Source organism: Triturus cristatus, chromosome 12 (genome assembly GCF_964204655.1).
Source record: "Triturus cristatus chromosome 12, aTriCri1.1, whole genome shotgun sequence".
Lineage (NCBI taxonomy): Eukaryota > Metazoa > Chordata > Amphibia > Caudata > Salamandridae > Triturus > Triturus cristatus.
Genome location: NC_140595.1, coordinates 462123964 through 462149222, shown reverse-complemented (window position 1 = coordinate 462149222; position 25259 = coordinate 462123964). Strand labels below are relative to the sequence as shown.

Below are 25259 nucleotides of genomic sequence, written 5' to 3'. Positions count from 1 at the left end.
GGTGGCAGAGTGGGCTAAAGAACGGTGATGGATTAAACCCAGATCAGTTGACTGGGGGTGAGTGCTTGCAACGTTCAACACTCCGTCCATCATTTCCTTTGGTTTTTGCTTTGTTCGCCATAAGTTGGCAGGGTATGCTCAGACATGAGTCCCTTGCTCACTTTGCCACTGGATTCAAGCAAGCCTGGCTGAAGACGGCTGAAATGCCAGAAACCGGTCCTAGGAAGCTTGTTCCCAGTCCAGGGAAGACTTGGCTTGGCAGTTCGGGCTGGACTGTTCCCATGAGGCACAGGGTCAGACTGATTTGCATATGGCCATGTCTGAACTGGGGTGGCAGAGTGGGCTAAAGAACGGTGATGGATTAAACCCAGATCAGTTGACTGGGGGTGAGTGCTTGCTACGTTCAACACTCCGTCCATCATTTCCTTTGGTTTTTGCTTTGTTCGCCATAAGTTGGCAGGGTATGCTCAGACGTGAGTCCCTTGCTCACTTTGCCACTGGATTCAAGCAAGCCTGGCTGAAGACGGCTGAAATGCCAGAAACCGGTCCTAGGAAGCTTGTTCCCAGTCCAGGGAAGACTTGGCTTGGCAGTTCGGGCTGGACTGTTCCCATGAGGCACAGGGTCAGACTGATTTGCATATGGCCATGTCTGAACTGGGGTGGCAGAGTGGGCTAAAGAACGGTGATGGATTAAACCCAGATCAGTTGACTGGGGGTGAGTGCTTGCAACGTTCAACACTCCGTCCATCATTTCCTTTGGTTTTTGCTTTGTTCGCCATAAGTTGGCAGGGTATGCTCAGACGTGAGTCCCTTGCTCACTTTGCCACTGGATTCAAGCAAGCCTGGCTGAAGACGGCTGAAATGCCAGAAACCGGTCCTAGGAAGCTTGTTCCCAGTCCAGGGAAGACTTGGCTTGGCAGTTCGGGCTGGACTGTTCCCATGAGGCACAGGGTCAGACTGATTTGCATATGGCCATGTCTGAACTGGGGTGGCAGAGTGGGCTAAAGAACGGTGATGGATTAAACCCAGATCAGTTGACTGGGGGTGAGTGCTTGCAACGTTCAACACTCCGTCCATCATTTCCTTTGGTTTTTGCATAGTATATACATAGCCAGCTTTCTACAATAAGTGAAAGTGAGACTGTTTAAAAACACAGATCTGGTTTGTCAGTCATATCGCTGACGTTTCAGTCTTTGGTCGATCAACCTGCTGTACCAACGGACACCTGAGTCGAAGCCTACCAATAAACATCTATAAATAAAAGGAGATGTGATTGCAGTGGACACCACTGTCTTTTAAACATATTTTTTTATTATGCTTTGTAAAAAAAAAGTTTATGACATTCAGGTACATGATATACAGGTACCAGCATGAGATGTCAGATTTGTGTTACATAGCCGTTACTGTGACTTTCATACAATTACAATTATCATAATAATTCTACAGTTCCGTGAAGAGTGTTATCTGGGTGGATGCCTCGGCTGATGCGTGTTTATATCTGTCCACCTCTTATCTTTTGGCGTGGCGACTCATGTCAGTACTGTAACCACTACCTGTTCTGTAATTCGCGTCATAGGGTGGCGGGTAATAATTATATTGGGGCAACTTAAAAACATAACCGGGGAAACGCAACTGAGGTAGATACTCCGGAAGCCTCCTTGGCTGCGTTAACCTAAGTAGAGTTATGCCTGCTCCACTACTTCCAACCGCTCTCCACCCGTCTCTGCTCCTCATGTGGTCTAAGTATCTCAGGTGGCATATGTGTTTAGCCCGTTTACAGCTTTGTGCCGACCGTATACGGTGTGTTCCATTCGTCAACCCATGGGGCTAGCTATGTGCAAGGCCTCTTCTACTTCTTCGTCTGTGTGTAGTAGCTCTGTCAGTATTGCGTCCCACCCAGCTGCTATCGGGATCTTGCGAATTCCCGTGATGTCCTCACGGTGAAATGCGACACTTTCTGCTTTGGCCCATGCCAGCATTGAGTGTCCCCCAAGCGTGAAGTGGGGAGGGTCCTGTGACTTCCATCTTTTGGTAATTAGCCTTTAGGCTACTACAATACCCAGATCTAGGAACCTCGCAGACACCTTATTTCCACGGGTCCGGCGAAATAGGTGCAGTATGTAGGCCTGCCATTCAAAAGGGATTGTGTGTTCTGTGCGGGATGCCAACGCAGTCGCTACCTCCCGCCAATAAGTTTGAAGGCAGGTGCTGCCCCATAACATGTGCGGTAGGTCAGCGCCTACGAGAGCGCATCTCGGGCAAGCGGCATCTTCGCGGTTAAAATAGAGATTAACGTTGGCTGGTGTAAGGTATGCCCTTTGCGTTATATAGTACTGGATTTGGCGGAAGCGCATGTTCCTAGGGATGCATACTGGGCTCTCGAGCACCTTACCCCATTCCGCGTCTGAAATGGGTCTTACCCAATCTTGTTCCCAATGGTCGCGAAGAGGTCGCAAGTTGAATGCTGTGTGTTGGCGAAGAGAGGCGGAAAACCACTGCGTGAGGTGCCTTCCATTACCCATGACGTGTAAGTACTGTATAGTGAGATGAGTTGGCAGCTCGGCGGTAAGGTCGCCCCATTTGGACTCAAGTGTGGCTATTAATGAGTGATGTAGGAGATACTGACCGGGCGGGAGCCCTTCTTCTACCGGTAATGTCATATATGGGACTCGTACACCATCCCGGTATAGGTCACCTAGGGATTAGACTCATGCCCCATGCCAGTCACAGAGCTCAACTGTTGTTACCGTTGCACGGCCTTTGGGTGACTCCTCTGGTGGTATCGCCGGTCTGTATGGTGTGACTTGCCTGGTTAAAAATAGACTTCTACGGAAGCACTTATATGCTACTCCAAGTAGCAGGGGCTCCAGGGGGCCGCGCAGACGTGCCGGGGTGGGTGGACACCACGGTCTTTATGTGCACCTAAGTCAACAGTAGTATAATATTCTAACCATGAGATGCCCATCAACACTGATGCTTGACATTCTGTGCTTCCAGACAACATTATTCTTTGAGGGCCCCCTATCCCATCCTGACATCCGGATAGACTGAACAAGTAATATTTAATGACTAATCAGCTTAAATATTAGTAATTTCACGCTTCCTGTGAAAATAAATAAAGAAAATATAAAATACAATTTACAGCTCTCTGTGATGGTTGGTGGAACAATGATAGTTCATTAATTAGAGGCAGTTAGAGAAGAGTTGTAAATAAAGAGGAGAACTGTTGTCTTTCAAAAAGGCACTGCTACTGTCGATGGTGCCAGGACTCCTTAATGTTTGTTCATTAATTGAAGAGGAGATCAATATTTGCAATCGTTTGTGCCTGCTAAAAAGGACAAGAGATCGGAGCCTGGAAACATAAGACTGCTGCAATATAGACTCTCACTGACTAGCCTTCTGCTCCCAGATGACCATAAATTCACCAAGACAAAACCCAGGAATGTTACATTACGGAGTTTTATATAGCGCGAACTTGACCCGGTATGGGTATCAGAGCGCTTTAGATAGCACCAGTTGCAGGCGGGCAACTAGAGCCAAATTTCGGGGGGGGGACGGGGGGGCTGAAAAAGATTTCGGGGGGGGGGGGGGGGGGCTAAGTCTTCCAGCCATAGGCAGAGTGGATGTAAGAAGGGGTGAAAACGCAACAAAAGCCTCATTAACGAGTAAATGGTCTTTTAAAGACCTGTGAAGTACTCGGGTCCGGCTTCAATTAGACGGACGCCAGCCCGCGAGGCTGTCTCAGCCGGGCTGACAAACATGACGGGGGGGGGGGGGGGGGGGGGGGGGGGCTGAAGCCCGGTGAGCCCAATGGGTGTTGCGCGCCTGACCAGTTGCGTAACACAAGGACACATTCACTTTTGTTAGGCATGGGGAGATTTAGTGGTTTGCCCACAATCACAAGATGTTCTGCGTCACTGCCGAGTCCCGAACCCGGTTCCCCAGATTTGAAGTCCACCGCCCTAGCCGTTAGGCCAACTCCTCCCCCCTCTCATCGTTTCGCACCTTCACATAAATAGCGGGTTAAAACAATGAGTGTAATACAGCAATGAGCATTACACATCTTGTTAAGAAAAACATTCCTGGTTTCGATTTTAAATGCTTAAAGGATCCTAACAGCAGCAGTTATCAACAGTATGAAATCGGAGTGACAGGAGTGCTAGCTACTAATATACGAGTGCAACCAGCAAGTTGCATGTTTGAATCTCAGATCAGTCAATACCGTTTTTAGGTCTCGCCTGACCCAGCGCATGCGCTGGTCTGGCGAGACTTATTGAGAGGGCTCCAAAAAGTGCTACCAGGCCAGCCTAGAGCTACAGTGCATGTGCGCGGGCACGCGCCGCGCTTTACCGCGATTACTTTTACTTTAGCGGCCGCACGCTTTGATGTTTGATCGCTATAGCCAATAGGTCTCGCTTTTGGGACCTTATAAGTATTTAGTTATGCAACTGTTGCATGGCTAAACACTTATAAGGTCCCAAATGCGAGACCTATTGGCTATGCCAATGCTTGTTTTCATTCTTTCAGTGCCAAAAAAGCATGAGCTCCACCAAGATGGGTGATGGAAACATCTGTTCAGTGCAACTCTCCATCATAGCACTAAGACAGGTCAGACTGACTCAACGCTCCATAAAGGCCATGGTGCGGGCTATTGTAATGGGGGAGAAGTCTTACTTCAATCAGGGGTTATCTTAGATTTAACAGGGAAAGTGACCATGCTAGCGGCTTAATAAAACCAAAAAAGTATCAAAATAATTAAGGGAGATTGGACTAGGAAACTGTCCTTATTGAAAAAAGTAAAACGATAAAGAAATCTTGTTTACACAATATCTTTGGTGTTCAATAATCTATTATCTTTGTTTGGCACTGTACAATGTATATGAAGACTCTCACACAGATGCAGCCATAAACGGAGACAATTCTTCGAAGATCTGTCACACCATCATATTTTCTTCTCTGTCATGACGACGAATGGTCTACAAATTCCAAGCCTTTCTATTATCTGCAAGAGCACAGCAGTAATATAGTGACATTCAAAATCGCAGATACAGACTGCTTGGTACACACTTAAGTATCAAGAGCAGCGAAAACTCACTAAGCCTTTTAGGTCTGTGGACAATGCCCCAGAGATGGTTTCACTCTATAAGTAACAAATGACCAGAACCCTCAAAATTATAATATATTTTAAATTAGCCATGCTGACCAAAGAGCTCTAGATAATCACTGTAGCAGTAAACTAAAATAGTAATTATATAGCCTGTGCCTTGGACATCTATGGCATATCTCAGAAGTGCCTAGAGCATGGTCAGATAAAACATGTCTTAAAAATTATAGTACCTTGAGTGAGTTTCAATCAGTACAAGTAATAATAGAGTCAGTTCTGTCCAAAAAGACAAAAAGATGCAACCTTATCTGGCACCTTCGTCAGAGCACATGGTACGTAGAACGATTCTGAAGGAAAGGGTGGAGATCTTACCATTAACAATATTAACAAGGGCGCACATGAGTTTACTAAAGAAGGAACGTATCTGGCCCCCTCCCCGTGCAGGGGGTGTCCAGGATTTTAAGCACTCAGTCTTTGTATGTTAGGCTTTGAGGGCGCAGTTTATAATGTTTGTACATCCGCTGTTTTTTTTTAAAGATAATATTAAGTCTTCAAAAAAGGTTTTAACTTTGAAGCAGTCACCTTCAAATGAGCAATTTGTGAACTTTTTAAAATTAATTTAAGTATTTTTCTTGTATTGAAAAAGGTATGGAATGGATTTAAATATGTTTTTCTTGATGTCAGTTGAGGTCTAAATCAATAAAGGTTTATACATTGCCAATTGCAATAAATGTTGGTAGATTCCTAAAATTACTAAAGGTAATGCCAGGAACTTTAAAACATAACATTGGTATATCTATTTTCTCTTTAGGACCTAAGGTTAACATTCCTCAGTAGAAGAAGCAAAGTATGCAGTTGGGTTTTAGGTACATATTTTGCAGTCAACACTCAAATAGCATTTACTTCATTAATATGTTAGACTCCCATGAGGCATAGCTTCAACACAACAACAGAAAACCTACACACTTTTAGTAATACTGGTAGACACAAAAGTATCCCTTCTAGCACCAGTGATAATGAAATGAAATTTTGTACTTGTATAGCGCACTGCTGCCCCAGCAACGGGGCGTCCTGGCGCTTGTACTCATACCGCTGTGGAACCCTTCCTGGCTTTCCCTGTGAAATGTCCACTCCTGGGCACCCCCAAGGTGAAGCCAGGCATCCCCAGCGCTGTTGGGGCCATTGTGGAGATTAAGCAAGCTATTGCCCAGAGTTGCAGAGTGGGACCCATGATTAGAGTAGGCACCGAAGCAAGAATTGTGAGGTTCGAGGAAATTGAGCCCAAGACCCGCCGAGGCAGGAATTGAACCCTGGTCCCGGACCAGATCTCTGCATCAGGGTCTGCCGCTCTAACCATTGAGCCACACTTCTCCACTTCTCCACATAATAAGACCCATATTCCAGGATTTTCACAGCACTTACTGAGAATCACAACTTTCATATAATATGAATGTTGAACATCTCAAACTTTCTGCATTAAAACTTAAGAAGCACAAAAAGTCAACCTCTGTTGATTATAAAACATAACCGTGCACAACAAAACACTCTAGCACGAGATTGTCTTTACAGTAGGAAAGCGTGTGGACAGTTTGACAGAATTAAGCAGAAGGCGGCAATTTCCACATGGTTACTAGGGGGAAAGACAAATTTAGCATCAATACAACACTTATGAGTTGAGATTTATGAACTAAATTCAAGTTAGACGAGCAATAAGTGCAATCTGTGAATACAAGCTGACAAATGCAGATCAGAATCAGTGAACATATGGAGAGACAGCACTAACGACAAGGCACAATCTGCAAGCAAGGAAACCGCTCAGCCTTTGCAAATTGAGTGTTGTAGATGGGCATTTGTGGCAATTTATAGGTATTCACAAACCTTCATGTTTTTTGCACTAAATGTGCACTCCTAGACTACGGCCACAATTACCAGTTGTGCAGAGCAGAACTCTCAAGTGGAATTTCGCTCTGCATAATTATAAGTGCGATGGCGTTTTCGTAACTGGATTCCACAGATGCAAGAACACCAGATCAGATTTTATCGTATGAAAACTATGTCTGGTAAAATGTCTTTATGAAAGAGTTGCATTACAGCCCGTGCTAACATTTCTGCCCCCGCCTGACCCTCAACGAGGGCACAGGGAGCATGTAATGCAGTCGCGGCTCCTGCAGGTAAGCGTGGAGGGGCGGGGCAGGGCACGGGGGAGAAAGGGGGAAAAAAAACCTATTCCGTCGCCCGTCGACTTCCCCGCCCCTCTGCGCTTACCTCTAGTAACCGTAGCCGATGTAATGCTACATTGCCTTGCGAAATCATCTCCTTCCCTCCAACAACCTACCTACCCATTCAACCCTGGTACAAGAGCCCTCGCATACCTTTACCACCTCCTCAGAGCAGGTGGTAAATGTCTGCATTAAACCCCATGGAATTGGGATTTCCAGGCAAGTAAAAAACAGGTTTGCACACTTATTGCCCATTTATTAGCATCCAACTCCTAATGACTGGAATTCCGTGCCCTTTTTTCGGCCGATATCAGTAACTGCAGCAGGCCAGTGCCGAAAAAGGTTTTGAGTGAGTAAACTGAGGGCAAAAAAGGCCCCAAACGGCAACAAATTTGTAAAGCAGCAGATTTTCCACTGGTGTATGGTTGGGTGGACTCATGGAAAAATATGCGGTGTGTGATTTCCATGGACAGGTAAAGGACTTTTGTAAACCCCTAGTAAAGAGTAGCTTTACAAAAAATATACTTTGTCCTACTTCGTGATATGTGCAAAACAAAAGCAACATTTACGTATATTTGTGATCACAAAATACTTGTTCGTAGTGATCTGCATACAATATCAAGATAATGTATTACATTTCACGAGGTACACACATCAAAATGAAATAGTGAGACTATAACCATGCAACGACTCTCTGATTCAGCGGTAGCCCGACATCAAGGGTGGAGTGCACCCCCTCCCTCACTTTCCTGAAAACATGAAGACGGTCTGTCAGGCTGAGTAAGGGTCAGCCTGACAGACAAACCGGTGCTTTACATGAGCTTAATTCTTCCAGCACCTAGCTGCCTGAGCTGAACTTTGCAGGGCTGAAGATGTCACAGCCCTTTGGGCGTGACCTTCTCAGCTAGGCAAAGAGCTTGGTGGTCCTCGCCCTCATGACGAGAGGGAGCAGTCTCACTGCCCCATCCCAATCTGTGGCAAGTAGGGACTGCTGCCTCCTTTCATTGGATGTCCCATAAAAAGATCAGCCAATGAGAGGAGGCGGCAGTCCCAGTGGTCAGGATCCACCAAGGCTTCCCTCCCGGTAACAAGAGCTCACCACTGCGGGGCGCTAAGTATTTTTTTTTTCAATGTTTGGTGCTTGTATGAATGTATGTATGCTTGATAGTGCGCGCTGCGAATGGGTGCATGTGTGTATGTGCTTGTGAATGATGGGTGAAAAAGTGCACACATGTGAAGGCATGGGTGTGAGTGAGTGTGAATGTGTGGCCTACATCCCCCCGCTTGACTTACCAGCCACCACTGATGTGATTTTAAGTGACAAAATGTATTCAACACATTTCCAAAGACAGAAAGAAGCAAACAGAAAAAAAAATAGAGAACACTTCAAAGTTAAATATTACCTGATTGCCAAACAAGTTAAATCCATTAATCGCTTCAAGAGCAGCTTTAGCTAATCCGACTGAGCTATAAAGGAGGAAACAAAATGGAGATATGGCTGTTACCCCTATGTTCCTGAGGAAGAAATCAATAGCTCAAGCTTTTATCTTAAATAGGAGTTTCACACACATGCACACAGAACCGAAAAAAGTTTGTCTCAGAGAGTCATATGGGTAATGAATCAGTCTCAAACAGTCAATCAAACAGATAATCAGTGTCATTACAAAAAAACTCACATGGATGTGTGAAAGGCAGATTTTTAAAATATTTATTTAATATGACGGCAACATCGTGTGCAATAAGTATTCTGGGAAACATTAATTTGCATCATAACTCAGAACAAGGCTTCTGTCAGTGTCACAGTTTGTTTATCCATTAGAAGAATTGGCGAAACTACAACACAATCTGCCTGCACGTCTGCTACCTGTAAAAAGAAGCTTAAATTCCCTTATTGTTCTGGGTCATATATTTATTTGATATTTTGCACTAGATATTTTACAGATATAATAATGAGCATTCAATCAAAACCAGATCATTTCAATTTAAGACATCTTTATTGCACCTGTTAAGGTCATAAAAGAAAACCGGATCTTCCAATAGAAAAAGGGGCTATGATGGCCGAGATGGAGGTAAATCAGACTGTTTCAACAAGTTTAACCCTTAAAATAAACCTATGCCTATGTTCCAAGTTCTACTTCTCCACTGTTGTTCCTTGAACGACAGAAAACATTATGAAATAAAGATTTAATATCTGAATGACCCAATGGTCTAAGGGGTAATTTGCACCCAACATATTTTTTCCCAGGAATTATTACTCTGGCAAATAACCTAATCCAGAAAAGTCATTGATCCATACCACCCAACCACAAACAAGGTACAAGGGTTCCTCTCCTCAAGCCTACGTTCCCTTCAAACTGCATCGCCTACAAGGCACACACAAACTGCAACCCTGCATCAATGTTGTCTGAGAAATTAACACCTCTGGCAACAATGCCAAAGTAGACGCCTCAAAATCAATAAGCTAGAAACAAAAATGAATCAAAAATATGGGCTCCAGCTTCGGTTTCCATTCTATATACAATTGTGCACTACACTTTTCTTCTGACACCTATTACTACTGATTTTCCTAACATATATCCCCTGGATTCTCTAGCGCCATCTTCCCACACACATGAACCTGGCAGCCGCGAGTTTAACTTGGGTTGTGGCAACCCCAAAGTAACAAGCGGGATGTAGTAACATGAAAAAAGCACACACAATCACCATTTGATTTTTTGATGGGTCCCAGTAGTTCATGGCGCTAATGCTAGGCCTCAGCAAGATGGCATCAAGTTTCCAAGTACACACTTGTTTACTTAAGTCCTGTCTACCACACCAAACTTGTGTTGCATATTTAAATGCATCTACATTGCATCAGCTTTATTACTATGCTCCAGTCACGGACACTGCTAGACCCACTGGCACCGGGGCGGCCCTAAGTTTCCCGCCCAGTGAGGTAAGAGCCGAGGGGGGGCGGCCAACGTACGACTTGTTCTCAGGTGGGGAGGGGGGCTGTTAGTCCACAGAAATGACTTGCTCACCTCCGCCGCCTCCCCAGCTACGCCACTGGCTTCAGTAATTCTGGATGGAAACTGTAAACTTGATCAGATGTTAGCGATGGAAGCAAGTTGCTTTCATAACCTTAAAAGTCTCTCTCTCGCTTGCTTCTTTACAACTAAGCTAATCTTAATTTTTTCCAAATTGACTTGGGATAGGGGTCTTTAAATTCCTCCTAATAACCTTGAACAACATCTGATGCAGCAGCAGTTGAGGGTCCTTCTCATTGCCTCTGGCAGGTTTACAGTGGATTATAAATTATGATGCTAATAAATTGCAGAGAAAGCAGTACTGAGCAAGAATACGACATAATAACATGAAATATGAAACAGAGGGAAAAGTACTAAATATTCAGTCTATTATGCGTGCAAAGGACAAAGAGAGTAGGTATTTTCAACAATCATTGGAAATTGCAATAGATCTGGCTTTAAAGGAATCTTGTATGGTAATGCGAAAAATTACAAATAAAAAGCACAGGACTAGATATGTATTTGTGTGGAAGCAAAGAACCGCAGAATAATATTGGTGTAGGTTAATTGGTCAGGTGACAGTTGCACTGTCAAACCAGATTTAAAAATCCATGTAGATTAATGATTGCCCTCCACCCACCTGTGCTGGTGCCAAGTTAAAACAACATAAATCATTCAGTTATCTTAGACACTTTAATAGCATCCCAATTTAATTTATGTTCCCCTTGAAAATTCAAGCTTAGGCAGCTGGATAAATAAACAAAATGATCCCAAATTATCCCAACTGATCCCAACTAAATGGCGAGCAAGCACGTTTGTGTGGAAGCACACAACTTCTGCCCAATCAACAACAAAAAAAGCACTCCTTGCTTCCAACATGTGGGCGGGGCCAAAGCCCCTCTCTAGTGATGCTCACTTAAATGTCTGGCGACAGTTGTGCGATCAAGCCAGATCATAAAAAGGAGGGTTGATCTTTCATGCCACTAACCAGCATCCACACATGAAGAGAGGGCATGGTTTAGTTATGTAAAGATGACTTGATGCTGGTCTGCGATAAATGAAAATTAAAAAGTGCCCAAGGTTTTCTAAAGAGGCCTCGATGGCCCATCCGGAAACAGCAAATGGCACAGCAAATTTGTAAGCTGTCTGTTCCCTGCCCCAATTCTCCAGGTTCCTGAACTTCTCGGTTCCTCAGCAGAATTATTATGCCCTTAAGTAGGTGTCTGCATGAGGAATAAGTGATAAATGCCCAGAAAAGAGAGTTCTTCCATCAAGCGCTCACTGCTTTTCCTGCCACATGATCGGAAGTGAAAATGTTTATATACATATGTGCATGGTGGAACATCACAAAAAGTTCTTTCAAGTGTGCTGTGCAAATTGTCGGCAACTGGAGATCTATTCTAGCCTGGGTCTCATCAGAGGCAAATACTCTACTGTTTCTCCTGTACTGTTATAGCTGCTACGACAGCAGGAGAGCTTGTGGGCCAGATGATGACTGGCTGTAGCCAAAGATCGTTTTTCAGGACTGGTTATTGATTTCCTGGAAACATTCTCTGACCACAGAAAAATCAAAGAAGCTGGAAGTTTCTTCACGGTGAAAGTTTATTTTTTCTCACCCATGAACAAGTCTTACAATGGGTCATCACACACTGGTCTTTTGTCAATTCCCTGCAAGCCACCAACTGAAATCCTAGGAATATGCAGGAAATCTACTACCCGACAGCTCTGCCCTCTCACAATTTAAGTTACAACTGAAAATGTCACTGCATAAGGAGCACTTCTTAGGAGATGCTACATCAGAATTAACCCTACTGTCAATGCCATTACTGAGGATGTTACTACATCGAATCTGCTAAGTACAAGGATAAATTACCCTGTCGCAATTCTAAACTCAACATTTCACCTTAAAAGGTAATGTACTCTAAATTAAGACAGACCCCTGGTCTTTACGTCTGCCCTAAGCTTGTACTAATCCTACCCTCAAAACCAAGCCTAACCCTAACCTTAAAGCCAATTCAAACTCCAAATGAATCCCTTAACACTAATTAATTCCAGGATCGTAACTCTAGCAATATCCCTTACCCTAAACTTACCATTGCCCTAGTCTTCTTACACTACTCCTTTATCCAAACTCCAGTCTTCACACTTTTCCTATACTTACCGATGTTTTGATGCAGTGGCACCCTTAATCGTGGCATTCTCAGTAGTGCTAATGTTGATGTACTGGTATCTTGATGTAGTGGATTAGAGGTTGAAGGGCTTCCTTCTCACAACATCTAGTGTACAACACTAATAAAACAAGGAAGATATTTTTGGAGCCAGGGTCCTTTCAAACCATAATGTTGTAAATGACTCACTATTTCCGCAGAACTAATATGGAGAATAATTTCAGAAGGCTGCCTCTGGACAAAATAGTTCTTTAAGTGGCTGCAATGTTGTACCAACAAAAACATATACAATTATGTTTGTAACCACCAACCTCACCTTTTACGGAGATACAAATCTCAGAAAAGAGTAGAACAATAAAGAAGTTTGAGGATTGATTGACAGAAAGCTTGAAAGCATACAAAAGGGACACAATTCCGTATGAGACTGTTTCAAGAATTGTGGGAAGATGAAAAAGAAATAGGAGTGTGGTCTTTATCGGAGAGAAAGAGGAGGCAGAGAGAACATAAAAATCTAAGGCCCAGAGCCGCTATCTCTAAACACAACAGACATTAACACAGATCAGTAGGCATTTTCTGCTAACCAATAAAATGTAATAGCACAGATAGATCCGCGTCCTGGAAAATAAATGCACACAGTGGGCATACATTCCCAAACATTGGCTGTAACCCAGTATCATAAAGCAAGTGATAAACAAAGGTATTACATGCTACCATACATACAAGAGCAGTGTTCCTACAATCTATCACAATAAATCATTGTTGGATATTATCCCTTTCTACAAGATCACTATGTATTTTTGGGACTTTTTGCTGTACCCTATTTTTGCTGGCTATGAAACTTTACCCAAGCTAATGTTTGTGCTCCTCCTTTCAACATGGTAAAATTGGTATACATCCGATTGTTTAAAAAAAAAATGTGCTGACAGGTCCCTATTATATGGTACCAAGTGTACCCAGGGCCTGTAAATGAAATACTACCAGTGAACTGCAGCACTCATTGTCCAATCCACTACAGTGACACTGTAAAACATGTCTCCAAGCCTACCATTGAAGCCTGACTGTGTAATTTTAAAACTGCAAATTTGACCTTTCAAAATAACCCATTTTGACAGGCCTAACCCCTCCTTTTAAATATTAATAAGTCACTCCTAAGTATGCCCAATTGCGCCTAAGGCAGGGTTCATGGTATTTGATGTAAAAGTGTAATGTTAAACATACCCTTGGAGTTAAAAGTCCCTAAAAGCTAAAACATAAAATCTCAGCTAGCAAATGGCTGCACATTTAATGTTTTGCAAAATTTACTACAAGCCCAATTCACTAGCAAAGTTGGATTTGTAATGAATATTTTGGAAAGGGGACTTTTAGAAAGTTACTCTTGCTCTGCCTGAAGTCCCTGGCAGCTAGTTATGCATTTTGTTCTCACACTTCGGCCATTCAGTAATTAGCATTTATGTGAATGAGGTGGGAACTTGCTCCCAGGAGCATGCAATAGACTGACCTGAATGGGCAGAGATGATCTATCTGAATCGGAAGGAATATGCAGGGTGGGGCTATAAGGATCCTTTTTGACAAAGTGTCAAATCCTGCTTGACAGGTCTGCTGAGGTTTTCCATATGACACTTGGGGCATACACCAAGAGGGCCTCTCCGGTCACAGGCAAATGTTAGCTGACACTTAGGCAGGGCCCTTCTTTTGTCTCCCAAGTCATACAGGCCCAAATCACAGTGGGCCTCTTTTTGCATTACAGTGTCAAAGCCTGTTTGAAAGTTCTGCTGGATGCACAGATTTTTAAACTGATAGCCATATATACAGCCTGTCTTGCACGAGCGTGTCTGCCTGCTGGTGCAGTTTCTATTTGTGAACGCTTAGTTGGTCCTCAAAATGCTAGGAGCCATTCTTGTACATCAGACATGGAAGGATATTCACTCCTGGCCTCATCCAAACCTCTGGCAGATAGTTCTCCAAGCAATGCCCTACAGATGTTGTAGCAGAGACCTTCACATCACTACCTGATGCCTGGTACTGAAGAGTTTAGGAGGAGACAAGACCACGTGTTCACTGAATGCCTCACCATCTCTTCCCAACCACCTGCACACTAACAGCGAAGGCCTCGGCCAATCACACAAGTGAAACCCGGAGCAGAAAATGACACTTACAGCAAATGAAGCCAAGAAGCTCTTTAGTTCTTTAATGTGTGGAAAATTAGCAAGAACAGAGGTGCTGCTATGCAGTATGAGCAGGTTCTTAGCGGTATGAAGAGAGAGAGACGGGAGCAGCTGTGATAACCAACCTTTCGCACCATCGGACACAACTTTACCCGCACATTTTTAAAGGAAGAGGAAACTAAAGTACGATAAGAACATTCTTACGCCAATGGTCGCCACTGGGGTAAGGATATATTTTTACGACCTGGAAGGAACAGTGTCGAAAAGTCATAGCTTTTTGATAGTATATTATAATTAAAATATATGCATTACCTTGTGATCCCAGGCAGTAATGATACATGTAAAATCAATTTGCACACGTGGGGGCGTTAGAAAAAAATATATAAAAATAAGGAGACATTTCTGGATTTTGAAGCCAGTAAAGTAGTTTACATGTAAAGAATCACTCGCTGGAGGCAATAAAAGAAGTATACCAATTAGCTAGTTTATGAAACTAAAGAGAAACCAGGCTGCCTGATCCGAATAATCAAACCATCTCAAGAAACTACACCGGCTCGTGATTCAGACGAGATTCCAGTTCAGGATGCTGACCCACGCCTACAAGGCCCTGCACAACGAAGATACAGGATATATCAACAAACGCATAAGCTTCCACAAACCATCCATTGATTGAATTTTCAAACTCCATGCAGCAGCGAACAGCTCTAGCATCTCGAGAACCTCACGGGTGATTTGCAGCGCTCTATAAATGATTGATTGAAACAAGAATACTAACCATGCTGTTTTTTTTTTAGTCAATAGCATACACAATCAGCAGGTGTTGCAACCTGCAGAGGCCTCCTGACAAGGGCCCTGGCACTTATTGTTTTACAAATTAACCACTGGTCAAAAAACAGAATAGCCAACCACATCAAATTTGCCAGAAAGGATCAGTTAAATAAACTACTATTTTGTATGTAAATGCCACTTTTAATTAACACTGACGAGTTTAGTGTTCAACAAACAAGACAGCAAAAGACATGCTCAGTAACATACACGATCTGAAAATAAAAATTTGGCTGGAAAACAATAAAATATAAATAGCGTCGGGCAACGGATATGTGCCAAACAACGTTTACAAGATCGCTTTCCTTTCACAAGATAGCCTCTCACTTATTTTAAGTCATTGATTTATTTTCCTAAAAGAACTCTAGAAGCTGTAACAGTTGATCCCAACTGGTCGTCCAAAATGTTTTTATCACCCAAGGAATATAGTAAGAATCTACAGTAGGTTTGAAAATCAAGGATGCACATTCGGGCATGTTGAAGGAAGTGTGGATCACCTTGGAACCCAGTTGGCATTTACAGGATGTGGCCATAAGAAAGGAAGTGTGGAGTGCCTAGAAACTCCTACCAACATGGAGTCTATGAGTGCCACCTAGTCATGCCTCAGCACAGCAGCATACATCACCAATCAGGGGCCTAGAGGAGCCACTGTGAGCTAGCAGGTCGTCATTATTGTGCAGACAAAAACCCAATCACCTCATAGACCTGACCTAAACATGACAGAGTATAAACAACTAATTGTGCTGAATATTACTTGGGCGTTTCATTCATGGGTGATACATGATTGGACCATGCCACCTCTGCCACATGGAAGCAGGAAGAATCTTATGGTGTTTTCAGCTCTCAATGTTTATTCTACTTTATCATGTGCTCTCACAAGCTGTGAACACAAAAGAAGAATTTGGTTTCTTTCTTTTTTATAAACGGCTTTAAAAGCATTTTAGGTTTCCTTCCCAATGCGGAATATGAAAAAGAATATGTAAAACTATTCTAAGCGTATTGGATGTTTCAGACTGGCCTGAATAGCCTTCACAGTTTAAGTATATTATCAATGTATTAATTAAAAATGATTCACAATAAAACATGAGTATGTGCATAGAAGAAGAATGGACACAAACAACATTCATAGCAGTACACAGAAATTGAATTAATTAATCTCAAACTATTTCGCTGATACAGTATTTCCGCATGTGTAACGGTACGTACTACAAATCAGTAGAAAACAGCATTTGCAATTTACAGGGTGCAGTGGAAACCAGAAAAGGTTATTTAGCTGCTTACGCAATGCAAAGAATCCAAGAGGTACATGATTTTGAGGTGGGCCATTGCTGGAGAAAGATCCCCTTACCCGGCTCCGGACTTCCCGTTCATTCAGCATCTTATACATCGACTTTCCCCACAAGTCTGCCTGTGCCCTCACAGTTCTGTGCTGCATTCCTCTTGCTTTTCCTACCTTGTTCGCCTCCTACTTTATCGAACTGCACCTGCGGGGCGACCCCTTCATCACAGCTGGTACGAGTGACCCCCGACCTGACTTCCTCACCTGTGCTGCACATCCTTCGCCTACCGTCAGCCCTAGTATCTGTTGCGCCTCGTCCGCAATACCTGGCAATTGCGGTGTGGGACCCTTTGTGGTCTCTGCACATCATACGCATTGAGACCAGGTGGTCTGGCCTTCCCGTCGTGTTCGGGGCCCTGACTGGCGCTGAGGTGAGGGGCAGGACACAACTTGCCCTGGTATTCAGGGAGTGGCGCGGCTGACCCTCGAGAGCGCAGCCCACGTTGGCTTTATGACATACGATGGGCAGGGTAGACAAGACTCTGCCGAAACTCCAATTCGAGCAGCGCAAATCGAGGACTAAGGACGTGGAAGAAGTCCCCCCTCCCACTGACGACCGTGAGGACGTGTCCGAGGAGACAGCGGGTGATCTAAAACAAATCCTCACGGCAATGCATTAAAGTCTGCAGAAAAGTCTCTACACCATTGACAGCAAGATTGACACTCTTGCATACCGGATGGACAGAATGTCAGAACGCCTTGACAAACATGGCGAACGCATTGATATGACCGAAAGAAGGGTCACTGAGGTCGAGGAGGCGCAGACGGAGGTCAGTACGGCACAAAAACTGCTTGCTAAGACAATAGCTGCCCTGCAGAAGAAGACAGAAGATTTAGAGGCAAGGTCCAGGAGGAGCAACTTACGCATTACTGGACTGCCGGAAACGACTCCCACTGACAATATGGAGGTGTTTACCGAAAAACTGCTGGTCACACTCCTGGGTCGCGAGACATTTTCGGATCTGTTTGTGGTGGAGCAAGCTCACAGATCAATGGGCCCTAGGCCTCCTACGTGGGGTCCGCCAAGACCAGTGATAGCTAAGCTCCTGAACTACAGGGACGCAGTCCTGAAGCAAGCAAGAATGAAAGGCGCCTTCCAATTCAAAGGCTCTGCAATCCCCCTGCTCCCGGACTTCACGTTGAAGGTTCAGGAAGCCAGGCGTCAGTTTGCTCCCCTAACAAGATGACTACGTGATCAAAACATTGAATACGCAATGCTTTACCCAGCTAGACTGCGTGTTAACTTAAACGGACAGTCCAGAATTTTCCTAGATCCCAAATCACTTCAGAAGGCACTAAAGGACCTTCCTAAACCAGCCTGGTGCAGTCAGGACTCAGAGGAGCTGGGAGAGGAATCCGGTGGTGCTGCCGGGGATGAAGACTGAAGTGTCTCTCGCCGATCTCTGCTGGAATAAGACTCTTTGCAGGGCTTGGACTAGAGCAGACCTCCCCTCTTTACTCTCGTTCGATTTGGTTGATCCGTGACTTTTTGCCTGTATCCCAGGGCCTGCTCTATACCACCCATGTATCCAGTGTATCGCAAATATAGTTTAGCCTTTTTTTGTTCATATACGTGATTGGTTTTACCTCTTTCCTTCCATGCACCGCAGTTATCTCTGCACTTGGGGCGTGTGGGTCGGGGGGGGGGGGGTGAATGCTGTTGCAGCCGCCTTTTCTGCTTTGTACATGTTCAGCATGGATGTTACTGAAATGTCTTTGATGGCAGACATATCATTTTCACTTTGTATTTTTCTCTTACACTTTTTTTCCTTACAATTTTGCGGTAAGGGTAACATCTGCCCCTGTGTGTTACTCACTGAAATAGTTTAACTGTCGTATGGGTTCTGTCGGGGAGGGTGGTGGGTGGGAGGGTATCGTCATTGCTCAGTTGGGGATTGCATTGTGTGGGTGGGGGGCGGGTCATGTTGCGGTTTCTTGGCTATTTAGTTGTCTTTTTGTCAAGCAAGGTTTGTTGTTTGTCTTTTTCCTTTTGGACACAGTATACACATGGGACCTTCGTAATGCAGTAAGAGTGTCTCCGATTCAAAGTATATCTTGTTGTGCTCCCTTTACCACACGGGCCAAGAGGGCCTATGCTGTAACAATTTTATGCATGGGCACTAAGGCGTTGCTTCGAAACTATTAACTTGCAACATAAGGGACCTCAACGACTTCCGGAAAACTAGGAAAGTGATTGCTTACCTCAATAGACATAACAGACATCGCGCTCTTGCAAGAGACCCATCTGCCCACTGACTCACAGCTGCTCACCCACAGGTGTCTTCATGGCACTTTTCACGCTGCCGGCTTCTCTACCCAAGCCCGTGGGGTGCTGAAATGGGTCAACACTAAAGGCGGCATATCCCTGGAGGCCTTGGTAAGGGACAGGGAGGGGCGGTTTGTTATCAATAATGTCAAAGGGAGGGGGTTAGAGTTCATAACGGTCAATGTATATGGCCCGAATTTTGTCAACCCGCAATTATTCAGAGACTTGTTGACGCACATGTGGCGCTGGGCGTCCCTTCCACTGATTTGGGGTGGTGATCTGAATTGTGTACTCGATCCGGCGCCAGACTGCTCTGGGGGTCCGGAGAAGAGACAGTTAGGCGAGGCTGGAGTAGTGGAAGGTGCTTTGGCAGAGCTCAATATGTTTGATGTCTGGTGCTCCAGAAATAGAGGACCAGGGGGATTTACTCACTACTCTGCCCCGCACAACCTATACACTAGGATCGATTAGTAGTTCGCCTCCGGCCTCCTCAACGCAGCTATCCGTAGCTGTGAACTCCACCCACGCTTATACTCGGAGCACTCTCCAGTTCAACTATGTCTCGAGACGCTGTAGAAACTGCCAGCACCCTTTTCCTGGCGGTTCCCGCCTTATGCCTTGCTCGACACCGTGTTCAGGGAAGAATTAGCAGAATCTATTGAGGTATTCTTCGACACTAATATAGGCTCTGTCTCACAGTTCACCACGACAAAGGAAGCCTTTAAAGTGTATATAAGGGGCATTGCTATTTCTAAGCACTCTGGAGTGCTCCGGTCCATCAGGAATCAGCTGCCAACCCTGGAAAGGGAACTCGCTACTCTTGAGCAGGAGGTTCAGACGGGACATGCCGAATTGGCGACAGAAGAATTAAAAGTCAAGCTAGCAGAGTATCACGAGGCGGCGGACAGAGAATTCAAATTACTCTGCAAATACGCAGTTGCCAAAACGTACGGTGAGGGGGAGCACCCGTGCGCCACACTCGTGGCGATCCTGAAGGGTAAGTGCAAGACTATTGGAATTACGGAAATTCGTACTGATACAGGCAAACTCATACATGACTCCAAGGCTATTGCGAATAGGTTTAGGGATTACTGCGCAATATCAGTCCCCGCCAATCGGGGGAGGTGACGGAATGGCAGATTATCTGGAACATATTAAGCTCCCCTGGCTGGAAGACGAGCACAGGGAATACCTGATTAGACCATTCGAGGCCTGGGAAATCCATGAGGCACTATAGTCTATGAGGACAGGGAGCGCTCCCGGGCAAGACGGCCTCACTGTAGCCCTTTACAAGGAATTTAGGGATCTCCTGGTCCCCCACCTGATGTCCTTGTTTGAGGAGATGGGAGAGAGTGGCATGATGGCGCCATCGATGCACAAGGCTCTGCTGGTCGCCCTTCCCAAACCAGGCAAGCCCCCAGATGAGTGCTCATTGTATAGACCACTCTCCTTATTGAACGCAGACACAAAGCTTTTCGCATTGGTTCCAACTCTGGTCTGTCCCGAACCAGCTGGGTTTGGGCCTGGTCGCACGCTCACCCTCAATCTGCGCACAGTTTTTGGGGCTATCCAGCATACTAAGCCTGAAGTCAAAGCAGCTGTGATATTCTTAGATGCCGAGAAGGCCTTCAACTCGGTCGAGTGGGATTTTATGATGTTAGTCCTGAGGTGAATGGGGGTGGGAGATCTATTTTCCAACCTAGTATCCATCTTGTAAAACTCCCCCACTGCAAGGGTTAGGGTGGGTAATTTAGTCACACCTCCCAAGAATATCCAGGGGCACCCGCCAGGGGTGCCCATTGGCGTAGAGGAGCGGCGACATCGTGGCGAGGCCTTGGCGTGTGCACTAGGCGAGTATCATAGCCATCGCAGGATTCGATTCCCTGGGTACAATCTAATCATTTCCACTTATGCAGATGACACCATGCTATATCTTAGAGATCCCGAATCTAACCTCTCCCCAGTTTTGAGGGAGGTGGTACGTTATGGCGAGTTCTCTTGCCTCCGAGTTAACTGGGCAAAGTCTGTTATTTTCCCTCTTACACCGACATTGAACCCCATCGAGTTAGATTTCCCACTACAGTGGACTACTGACTCGGTGCGCTACCTGGGCATACAAGTCCACACTGACTCTAAGTGGTGTTCAATGACAACTATGGTAGAGCTGTGGCCAGACTTGAGGACGACGTCGGCAGATGGATACGTCTGCCTATGTCTCTCATTGGCCGAGTTGCTTTGATGAAAATAGTGGTGCTGCCTCGTTTTCTATTCCTATTCTGTAACATTCCGATGATACTTCCCTTCCCCTTTTTTTAAACGTATCAAATCACTCCTGATTCAACTTGCCTGGGCTGGTAAGCAACCACGGGTCTGTTTGGAGATTTTAAAACTACCTTACTCTATGGGAGGTTTGGGTGCCCCTGATTTAGAACTTTATTACTATGCAGCTCAATGTATGCCGGCCTTTTACTGCCTGCATCAGCAAGCCCCCCGCCTCATTTGCATATTGAGAGGGTTGCGGCTGTGCCCGCTCCACTGGCTTCGTCCCTGTTCAAGGCACCTCACAGACGCTCGGGAGTGTTGGACTCTATCAACACCACGACACACGCATGGTTTAATATATTGAAGAAGCAGGCGGCGACCATATTATATTCTCCTTTGGCCCCTATTGAGTTGTGTGCTTGGCTTCCGGTCCTCAGAGTCGGGGGTGCAATGTGCACTTGCAGCACTTGACATTACTTGCATCGGCGACTTCTTCGTGGATGGCGTTGGGCGAGACGCTGTTAGTTTCCCTGAAGGGCATTGTAACTGTGTTGTGACTTGGGATATTGCAATAAAAAGGTCAGTACTTATGGGGTGCTCAACGGAACTGTTTATACTCATTGTTCCTCTGTGATGTTTAAATGTATATCAATGACTAATGCAATTGTCTCCTGGTACTGGTCATTACACCCTATTGTAAAGTCACTCAATACTGTACATTCCACATTTATGATCTCTGGACCAAACATGCATGTATACCGTGATTGTTTTGTTTTTGTATTTTCTTTTAGTCAGAATTGACATTATTGGTATTGTCTTACTTGACTGTAAAACTCAATAAAGAAATTAAAGAAAAAAAAAAGATATCAGTTTTAAAATCACAAGTACTACTTATTCTATACAAAATATCTCAGTGATAATCCTGCCAGAAATTTCTTAAAATGACTGTTAGTATATCTACAATGATTTCATCGCTTTTACCATTCAATTTATACTCTGGATTTCAGGACTTTCTCATATCAATATTCTCATGTTTGACTAAATAATGGGATGCGGTATATCTTTATAGTCTTTTGCATCCTCTGTAAAGTGGCAAGATATGAATAATTCTCTTCTAGAGGTGCTTCACCTTCTTGGTCAATCAATCAATCAATCAGGGGTTTATAAAGCACAGCTACTAACCCATGAGGGTCTCAAGGTGCTAAGGTGGGTGGGGGCTTCATAGCGTGCTGGGGTCAGCCGAAGAGCCAGGTCTTAAGGTCTTTCCAGAACTGGGGCAGTGTGGGGGCTGCCAGTGGCGGAGGTCATTCCAGGCCTTGGATGCAAGGTAGGAGAAGGACTTCTCTCCCGTTCTGGTCTTGTAGAGGTGTGGGATGGTGGCCAAAGAGAGGTCTGCCGATCCGAGGTGTCTCTTAGGTGCGTTGAAGGAGAGGCGGTCATTTAGGTATGCTGGTCTGATGTTGTTGAGGGCCTTGTAAGCGTGGGTGGGGAGATTGAAGGCTATTCTTCTTTCGATAGGGAGCCAGTGAAGATCGCGGAGCTGTTGGATGATGTGGTGGTGGCAGGGTATGTCTAGGACTAATCTGGCTGTGGCATTCTGGATTGTCTGGAGCTTGTGAAGTAGTTTCTTGTTGATTCCGGCATAGAGTGTGTTGCCATAGTCCAGTTCGCTTCTGATGAGGGCATGCATGACAGTTTTTCTGGATTCAGGTGGGATCCATCTAAACGTTTTTATAAGTATGCAGGTATGCAGAGGGTGTTGAAGCATGTCAAGGATATTGCGTTGATCTGGCGGTTCATCGTGAGCGCTGAGTCTAGTATGAAACCGAGGTTTCGTGCATGGTCCGTCCGGGGGGGGGGGGGGGTTCCGAGGGCAGGGGGCCACCAGGTGTTGCCCAGGCGGAAGGGTTGGAGCCGAGGATGAAGACTTCCATTTTCTCAGAGATGAGTTGCAGACAGCTCCTCTTCATCCAGATGGGGACGGCTTGCATCCCTTCTTGGAAGTAGTGCCTGGTAATGTTGGGTTCTTTGGTGAGGGAGAGGATGAGCTGGGTGTCGTCGGCATAGGAGAATATGTTGAGCCTGTGGACTCTGATGATGGTTGCGAGGGGGTCCATGTAGATGTTGAAGAGGGTGGGTCTGAGGGAGGATCCTGTGGCATTACCTCTCCCCTTCAACAACTTACGTGTTGTCCTTTGGAAGACCATAGATGCCAAAACAAAGAGCTAGCATTTGAATATGTTAATGTCAACAATTTTTCAAGGACTGAAATTCCACTGCATGCAAGCAAAAATACCACTGTGTAAGTTAACAGCCGCATTCAACATTTGCCCAATTCAGGTAAAGGATGGCAGTCTACCGCTGGCATTAAGATTCCTCAAGATCAGAATATTTTCTGAAGCCTCTATTAAGGCTTTTTATATTAAGGATGGCAGAGTCAACTATTCAATACCCTTGTCACACAGGAGACCAAGTACTGTCCTTAGCTGTTCTTCAAATGCAGGGGTACATAAATTACACATTTTGTGAACCACAGATAGTACTCCTTTTTTTTAAATGATTTTGCACATCAAACTCCTAAATGTGCTTAAACCATTTCCAAACTTTACCATGTATCTTTCATACTATTGGTCGGAGACAGAGTTATGAAATTAGATGCACATTCTCAATCATTACTTGCTGTTTCTGCTGTTTGAAATGATCATGAATTAGTTTTCAGGAGACCTGGGACAAGGCAGATAACTTCTGGATGGATGGGAATAAATCGTATTGTTCCCCAGCATGTCCCACTATGGCAGGTAGAGCAAAGGGTGGCCTTTTAATGTTATTTTCGTTAAAATTGATAGGGACCCAAAGGAGGTTGGAGATGGGGTCTCATAACTGCCTGGCTATAGAACTGATAACCCCTAACGTCCCTAAAATGTTATTTGTTAATTTTTATAATTCAGGAGAGAGCTGTTTTATAAATCAAAATGTATGTTATTTGAATTTTTTTCTCGAAGAATATAGGCTGAAGCAAACTTCTTTTTATTTTATTGTACTCGTGGGCGATTTTAATATTCATGTGTGCGACCTGAACCATCAGGTTGATTATCATCTAGGGCCAGCCTATTCCTCGATCCCCCATTATGAACATACACAACAGGGGGAAGCCTTGGAGGATCTTCTGGCTGGGGCAGATCTTTTTGAACCTAGTTTCAGCGATTCTACAGACCGGATCCCTACCTTTAAAGCGTGGAAGCGGGACACTGTTTTAGATTATATATTTATCCCCCCCTCCATGCTATCCCAGGTGCTGTTTTATAATGCCAAGCTGTCGCCTTTTAGTGATCACAATCCGTTTATTCTTGTGCTAGATAAAGAATGTGGCCTCCTGGGTGATACGGGAAAGAAAGAGGGAGCTAATAGCGTGTTAACAAGTGATCAGGGGAGGAGGATTAAATGGGCCAAGGTAATCCCGGACCTCTTTTTTTCGAACCTATGTGAGCAGGTTAAAGACAATATTGCAATATGCCTTGATAATACCAGTCAAGAGGTAAATGTTCTTAGAGCTTTTGAAGGTATTTGTGGTCAGGTGGCCTCTGATCTGACAATGACAACTAAACCCAGATTAATTATGGCTGAATGGTGGTTTGATAACAACTGTTCACGGGCCCATCGTAATTTGGTTCAAGCCTTAAAAAACATCCCACGAGATAAGGGCCAGATAGCTATGTTAAGGAAACAGTACAAGATTGCGGTTTCTACACGGAAAAACGAGATTAAAGAGGAGGCTTGGAACGCACTATTACCAGTTGAAGTTCTTAAGGACAGTTCTAGATTTTGGGCCATTGTCAATAAACCTTTTTTCTCTGGTACAGAGAATGGCTCTCTAGAATGTAACATTACAGAAGACCAGAGGATTTT

General features: G+C 44.7%; 1 protein-coding gene across 1 annotated transcript in view; it reads right to left on the bottom strand.

Moving 5' to 3' along the window:
• The window catches only part of PHKB (phosphorylase kinase regulatory subunit beta), a 1466493-nt gene that overhangs the window by 772376 nt on the left and 668858 nt on the right, over positions 1–25259 (bottom strand). The window contains exon 8 of the mRNA XM_085637773.1: positions 8727–8790. Coding sequence (XP_085493899.1) covers positions 8727–8790 — 64 coding nt within the window. The remainder of the gene's footprint in view (positions 1–8726; positions 8791–25259) is intronic.